The sequence below is a fragment of the Protobothrops mucrosquamatus genome, unplaced genomic scaffold, assembly GCF_001527695.2.
Source record: "Protobothrops mucrosquamatus isolate PMUCROS unplaced genomic scaffold, P.Mucros_1.0 scaffold_215, whole genome shotgun sequence".
Classification (NCBI taxonomy): domain Eukaryota; kingdom Metazoa; phylum Chordata; class Lepidosauria; order Squamata; family Viperidae; genus Protobothrops; species Protobothrops mucrosquamatus.
This window is the reverse complement of record NW_015386291.1, coordinates 174837-182561: the sequence shown is the minus strand read 5'-3', so window position 1 is coordinate 182561 and position 7725 is coordinate 174837. Positions and strand designations below refer to the sequence as shown.

The 7725-nt window shown below is 38.9% G+C and overlaps 1 protein-coding gene across 1 annotated transcript in view; it reads left to right on the top strand.

The window, feature by feature from the left end:
• The window catches only part of LOC114923455 (afadin- and alpha-actinin-binding protein-like), a 27996-nt gene extending 21478 nt beyond the window's left edge, over window positions 1-6518 (top strand). Inside the window, exons 8-11 of the mRNA XM_029286462.1 lie at window positions 803-1003; window positions 2013-2186; window positions 3564-3690; window positions 6343-6518. Coding sequence (XP_029142295.1) covers window positions 803-1003; window positions 2013-2186; window positions 3564-3690; window positions 6343-6518 — 678 coding nt within the window. The remainder of the gene's footprint in view (window positions 1-802; window positions 1004-2012; window positions 2187-3563; window positions 3691-6342) is intronic.
• The last annotated feature ends 1207 nt before the right edge of the window (window positions 6519-7725 follow it).

Below are 7725 nucleotides of genomic sequence, written 5' to 3'. Positions count from 1 at the left end.
GTTCTCACCTACATCGTCCATATAGGACGACTCGGGAACTCAACTCCTACCCCGGGCAGCTCACCTATCCCCTTATACCCAGGGGAAAGGTATCAAGCCGTTTGACAGCTGGTGCTGGCTGTCAAACCGGCTTTTACGCGAAACAGGCGGGAGGCAGCAAACAGCTGCGACCGACGAAGTCGCCTGCCACCGGAAGTCTGATAAATAAACGTTTCTGATCCTATTTACAGTTTTACAATTTGACCTAGTTTACAAGCCTATAAGGTAGAACTCTGATTGTTTTGTAATACGAAAAAAGTTTAAAGATAAACATTAAAGGGCATGGAGCCAGCTTCCCAACTCTCTTAATCAAGCTATAAAGATAAAGGTTTCCCCTGTCCAGTCGTGTCTGTCTCTAGGGGGCAATGCTCATCTCTGTTTCCTAGCATTGTGTGAAGATGCTTCCATAGTCAGGTGGCCAGCATGACTATACACTGAGGCTCACAGAATGCCCTTACCTTTCCCACCCAAGTAGTACCTAGTGATTTACTTGCATTTGCATGCTTTTGAACTGCTAGGTGAGCAAAGGCTGAGGCAAGGACAGGAGCTCACTCCATCACATGGTGTTTGGGTCTCAAACTGTCAACCTTCTGGTCAAGAATCCTAGAAACCTAAAAGCTAGGCCACCACACCCCTTTAACCAAGCCATACTAGTTTCAAACAAACATTTAAATATAGTTTCAGTATTTAAGTGTGTGTGTGTGTGTGTCTGAATATGGGCTATATAAGATATATATCTTCAATTGCCCTAAATTTTCCCTAGTCCAGGTTCATGAGGATAAAAAGTACATCAAGCCAGTCTCCGTTTTTATCTTTTTGCCCAGCTGTTGGTTGCCAAATGTCTGAGGGAGATGGTCCAAACCCTGTGGTCATTGTGACGGATCATGACAAGGAAATAATGAAATTAAAGAAAGAGATTGAAGAGAGCCGAGGACTGATTGCATTGCAGCAGCAGTGTTTCCAGGTAAATGGCTGCTTCCAGGTGCTTTGCTCTCTCCTGGTGCTCCTAGCCTTTTGGGCAGGTGGGATATCAAAGGCTGGTAGTTGTAAGGAGAACTATTTGTATTTGGCATTTACTCCCTAATTAAGGGAAAGGAGAAAGCAGCCCCATACCAAAAAGTGTCCTCTGAAAATTCTATCCGATGCGTTATTGTTGATCTTTTGAATTTAGATAAGAGGGTGTCAACTATTCTCCAAAACATCTGAGGACAGGACAAGAAGTAACAGATAGAAACTTATCAAGGAAAGATCCAATCTAGAACTAAGAAGAAATTTCCTGACAGTGAGAACAATTAATCAGTGGAATGGCTTGCCTCCAGAAGTTGTGGGTGCTCCATCACCCACTGGACAGCCATTTGGCCAGAATGATATAGGGTCTCCTGCCTGAGCAGTGGGTTGAACTAGAAGACTCCAAGGTCCCTTCCAACCCTATTCTGTGTTTTGTGTTCTACTCTGCATTAATCTGATATCACGTAATTACATCTTCAGTTACTAAATTAACAAACACAAAATATTTATTTGCTTATAAACGGCCTTTCTGAATGAGACCAAGAATGTATTTATTTTAAAAAAGCGATTTAGCAGCACAGTAAATAAAATGCTACTATAAAACCTACCTAAACATTGAAAATGACTTTCATTCTCATAGTTAGGGCATTTCAAAGAAGAAACTCTCATTCTCTTTCCTTCTGTTAGCCTTCTGGTTCCCTCTATTGGTTCATGCAACAAAAGACACTCTGTTTATCTAGTTAATAGCCTTGTTTTTCTTCCCAAGAATGCTGGGAACTGTAGTTCTGCGAGAGACTCACTTCACTTTTCACGGCAGAATTCTAATCATCCTCGCCAAAGTATATGTCCGGATTTGCTGAGAAAAGTTGTAACAGTTAAGCTATTGTAAAGAAAGCAATGGAAAATTCATGTTTTTGAACTCTATGGATCTGTTTGTAAATTTAACTCAAAATAATACTTTCCAGGAGCAATTAATGTCTGCTGCCAATTCAGAACTGCCTGCCCACCTGAAGGGCTCTTACTTCTTAGAGGAACAACAGCAGCTACAGGAGGAGCGAGAACTGTTTGAGGAGCAGAAACAGGCGTTTGAAGGGGAACGGAAGAACTTTACTGAAGCAGCCATTCGACTAGGATGGGAGGTAGACAGCTGTCATTCCCCCTGCTTCCCCGAGGCCAAGTTGATAATTTCATATTATGGCCAACAGCAGCAATTTCTCTATAAAACCTACAGTAGATTTTTCATCTTAACTTCTCCCTTTGTGTTTAGGGGTATTGTCCTATGATAGCCCATAAGAAAAAATCATCATCTTTGTTAAAATCAACCAATATTCATGGGCAGGGGAAAAGCAGCTAAGTAACTTGGAGTAAATGAGGGAGAGATAGAACATTTAGAGTCTTTCCTTAGTGACAATGCCCTCTGGTTAATCTCAAATTTTGAATATGTTTGTAGGCCCCAAAGAAACTACTGAAATAGTCCTCAACTTACAACTGTTCATTTAGTGACTGTTCAAAGTTATAATGAAAAAATGATCGTATTTCACACTTATTACAGTTGGTCAGGTGATCAAAATTCAGCCGCTTGGCAAGTGATTCATATTTATGACGGTTGCAGTGTCCTGGGGTCATGTGTTCAGCTTTTGCGAACTTCTGACGAGCAAAGTCAATGTGGAAGCCAGATTCATTTAACAACCGTGTTACTAACTTAACAACTGCAATGATTCACTTAACAACTGTGGCAAGAAATGTTGTAAAATGGGGCAAAATTCATTTAACCAATGTCTTGCTTAGCAACAGAAATTTTGGGCTCAATTGTGGTCTTAAGTTGATGTCTACCTATGCTGCTAAAAAAATTAGCAAGGTGAACAGTAATCATGCTTTATTTTAAATTCTACCAGTGGGAGAAGTGTAGCACAAGAACCTCTTTTTTTAGAGACAATAGGGCAGTGCAAACAAGGAGAAGAAATCTAAAGACCATGGCAGAGGGAGTTTTTTTTTTTAATGGCCAGGAGATTGAACAATTCTGGACTGGGCTAGATACAATAATTCAAAGAACATATTGAGATAGAGGCACAATCAAATTTTTGAGGGCAACAGGAAGAATTTTAAGCAATGTATGCTCGTGATAAAGTCAAAGTTAGGGTTAAGTTAGGATTTTGAATAGAACAATGGAAAAGCAGAGAGGGCAATAGAGATTAAGAGAAGAGACTAAGGGAAAATGAGAAGAGGCTTTTCTTATTAATGCTACACTAGAAGGATAAAACACAACATAATGAAAGATACAGTAATAAGAGTGGGTGTCTGGATGTCACTCAGTGTGCCCTCTTATTGATTTGAACAGATTTCTTGCTTTTTGTTTGGAGCACCTTAAAACACACTGCACTAGCCTAGGAAAAGACAGAAGAGGTTTAAATTATTGTGGGCAAATGCTATCTGAATACTGCAAAGCAACTTTTGGAGCCTGAATCCAAAGCTCTGCACAATCCTAATAATTATATTCCCCATTTGTTTCTTGATAGAGGAAACAGTTCGAAGAACAGAAGGCTCAGTTCCTGAAGCAAGAATTTTTGAAGTCATTTCCAAAACTAGATAGGAGAAATACTAAGTGGCGACTTTCTGCACCACTTCCTCTTGGAGAAGAGCAAGGTAACTACCGTATATTGTCCTTCACAGGGTTGTTGTGGGAAAAATAGGAGGGAAGGCTATTTCACCACTTTGAGTTCCTGAAGGGAAGGTAGAAACTAAATTGAACAAAGAAATAAACAATATGTTCAAATAGTTTCCTGTTTTATGTGGCAATGGCCAACTAAGTCTTTCCTAAAACAAATATTTGTCAAATGTAGATACTGCCCACCTCAGAGTGACTCTGGGGGTTGTACAGCTAAAATATAAAAGAATATAAATGATATAAAAAGACAAGACATCAATTTAAAAAAAGGAGAAATGGATGAGAGCCAGTTTGGTGTGGTAGTTTTAAGGTCCTAGCCTACCTACAAACAAGCAGACTGTGAGTTCTAGTCCTGCTTTAGACATGAAAACCAGCTGGATGATCTTGGGCCAGTCACTCTCTCTCAGCCCAACTCACCTCACAGGATAATTGTGAGGAAAATAGGAGGAAGGAGCATTATGTATGTTTGCCACCTTGAATTATTTATAAAAAATGATAAAGCTGGGATAAGAATCAAATAAATAAATGGAGCCAAGTAAAAAAGAAGGATAAGATAAACTTTTAAAGGTTGGGGAGGGACATCAAGGCGCTAAACACTCCTAGGGTTGTGTATCACTCTGTGATCCCCATACAATATTATCCCCTCTCAATATTAATTGCCATTTCTGGAGAATTTTGGGAGAAAGCATTTGATGGAGTCTTTCCCAGCCTTCTATCAAAATGTGTTAGACGACAGTTCCTTAAGCCTAGTATAGCGTGGCTATTGGATGGTGTATTACAGCAGATTTGGAAAACACCACTTTGGGGAATGTTGGTCTGTGACAAGTGGTGACAATAAGATTATACTGATGAATCTCCAAGATTCCAACAATCGGAGTTGCAAATGATTAATGTATCTCTATCCATCTCCACAAATTGTTTCCACATTCCAATTCTGGAATTTCCACAAGTATTGCCTTCCTGGTAATACTAGTTTTAGGGCAATTTTTGTTTGCTCTGGAGGAATAAAGAAATTCTGTTCTTTCTGACTTTATATTGTGCATAGTCCCTGCCTTATTCCCTCTTCTTTCTCCTTGTTCTTGTGTTGCCTCCTTTTCTACTCCAGAAGCTGGTCACTTTTTCTGAAGCTGTTGTAGTGCCTTCTCCATTCTAATTTCATCCCTGGTCTCCCAGGAGATGAAATGTGTTATTTTGTATTGTCCCACACAATACAGTAACACACTCATTTGTTTCAACAAAAAGGGCTGGGATCATCTTTCTTACAAGAAAAACTAAAAAGATCATTTACTTGTTAATTAATTATAAAAATAATTGAGTGGATACAATGTAAATTCATGAAGCTATAATTAATTAATTAATTAATTATGACTGCCCAACTCACTCCCAGTGACTTTGGGTGACTTACAAGAATAAAATCCCAGTACAAAAAACAATACAAAAAACAATAACTCCACCTCATTTGTGCCAACAATCTCACCTCAATGGTGACAACAATCAATGATTGATGCCTCCCTATCATTCTGGGGTTCCTGTGGCCATCGGCAGACCATGTCTTCTCGGCCTTGCGAAGAGTATCAAAGAGTGTCTGCAGGGATGATGTTCCATAGGGAGGGAGCCACCATGGAGAAGGCCCTTCTTCTTGGTCCCACCAGATGGATCTCTTTAGAGAGGGAACCCATAGCATTCCCTGCCACCACACTTTGGTGGATCGGGTAGATCAGATTGGGAAAAGACGGTCCTTCAAACAACCTAATGTAGACAGTATGCTTTTTTAGCACATAATGCTAGAACTTGGATGTTCAAACGTATCTATTGGTCGTAGGTCAGGAGCAATATAATGGAATTTGCTTTATATAGAATGTAGCTTACCTTCTGGAATACACTTTCATAAGGTGTTGTCACCATAGTTTTAGGTGGCTTTTTTTTTTAAAAAAATGGACCAATTCTTGGAGATAGCTCCAAAGGCAGCTTACAGCTAAGGTGGGCAACTCCCAGGCTGACAAATACCTTCTCATTTGCCATTGGATCTTAGCAGCTTGGATAAAATGTTTTGTCACAGCAAAGGATCAGAAATTTAAAAAATGGAAATTTGTCAAATCAAATATTTTGAATAGAATCTTTTAAGACATGTGGATAATTTTTACATAAATCTGTGCTTCAGAAATATTTTTTGATTGATGTCACTTGATGAGTGTGTATGTGTGGGAATGGTGGTAAACGTATTATGAAAGTATGCTATCTCTCTGAATTGTTTTTGACCTTTTATAGCTTTTGGAAATTTCCAGTTAGTCATTTTTATCAAGATACATAACTTTCTGTTTATTTCTACCTTGTCCTCTTTTTACGGTGTTTCTCCTTTCCTTTTCCATGCTAACTTAATCAGGAATGTTAGTGAATTGGCCCGAAGAACATCAACTAAGCTTAATGTTCATTATGGTAGGAGCTTATTACTTATTGTAATGTCAACTGTGGGGAGTCAGGTGTGTGTGGAGGGAGAATAAGAAAGCTCTTCTCGTAGGTTTCCTGAGGAGTCTATCTGCTGCTAGTGGCAACAGGATACTAGACAAAATAAATCTTTGATCCTACGCAACAAACTTCAGAACTTCTACTTTTTTTCTCTTTGACTGCAGACTGTGAAGAGTCACCCAGACTAAAAAAGTGGGCCAGACCCATCTGTACACCACACCCCAAGTTTCTTATCACACCTTGCCACACCCCAACAGACCTCTTTAGAAGCAAGCAGCTTTCCTGTAAAACTAGTAGTCCTGTAATAGGCAAGAAGCAAATTCTTTCAGACAACTGGTAATATTTTACATTTTTCCTGGTCTTGTTGAATAATACATTTAAAGTACAGAAAGTACTCAACTTACAAACATAATTGAGCCCAAAATTAATGTCACTAAGCAAGACAGTTTTGTGAATTTTGCCTCATTTTACGACCTATCTTGCTACAGTTGTTAATCACTGCAGTTGGTAAATTAATAACACAGTTGTAAAGTGAATCTAGCTTCCCCATTGACTTTGCTTGTCAGACAGTTGCAAATGGTGATCACATGATCCCAGGACACTGCAGCCATCATAAATATGAGCCAGTTTCCATGCATCTGAATTTTGATCATGTGACCGTGGGGATGCTGCAAAGGTTGTGTGAAAAATGGTCATAAGTCACTTTTTTCAGTGTCGTAACTTTGAACAGTCACTAAAAGGTTGTAAGTTGAGGACTACCTGTAGCTTTAAGGCAGGGGTCTTCAAACTTGGCCCTTTTATGACTTGTGGACTTCAGTTCCCAGAATATAATTACATAATATGTAATTACATAATATGTAATTCTGGAAGTTGAAGTCCACAAGTCATAAAAGGGCTAAGTTTGAAGCCTCCTGCTTTAAGGTGATGATCTTTTCCTATTTAAGAATATCTTCTAGCTCCTGTGATTATATCCAATAGTGTATCCATCTATAATTAAGGTAACATATCTGTATCTGATCTCTGTTGGGTGTGTCCATGTTTTAAGTTTGCTTTGGCATTTTTTAAAAAAATATCTTTGATTTTTAAAAAGTTCTTAATAGCATCTTTAACAAATATATAATTTGGAATTTGTCTATTTTCTCCCTCTTAGATTCAGCTAATTTGGGGTGTATTCCCATTGCATGTGAAGGACACTTATTTTCTGGCAGTGGGAAGAGGGAATGACAGGGATGATCATATACTGTATTAAGTTGCATTGTTTTAACCATGGTATTTTGAATAAATTAAGGTTGGGTTCAGATTCACATTAACCTGAAACCAAATATTACCTTTTAGCACAACACATAATATGTGTAAGGACCTACCCCACTTTGCATCTTAAGAAGACAGAACTCTTGGAATATTTCTTCCAATAGGCATCTTTATTAAGAGAAGATGGTTGCAGGCGTTCTAAACAGGACTTGGGGTGAAAGCTTTCCAACTCAAGATTTTAAAGGGGTCCCCCCTTTAGCCACCCCCATCACCCCCTTCTCCCAGAGACAGTCTCA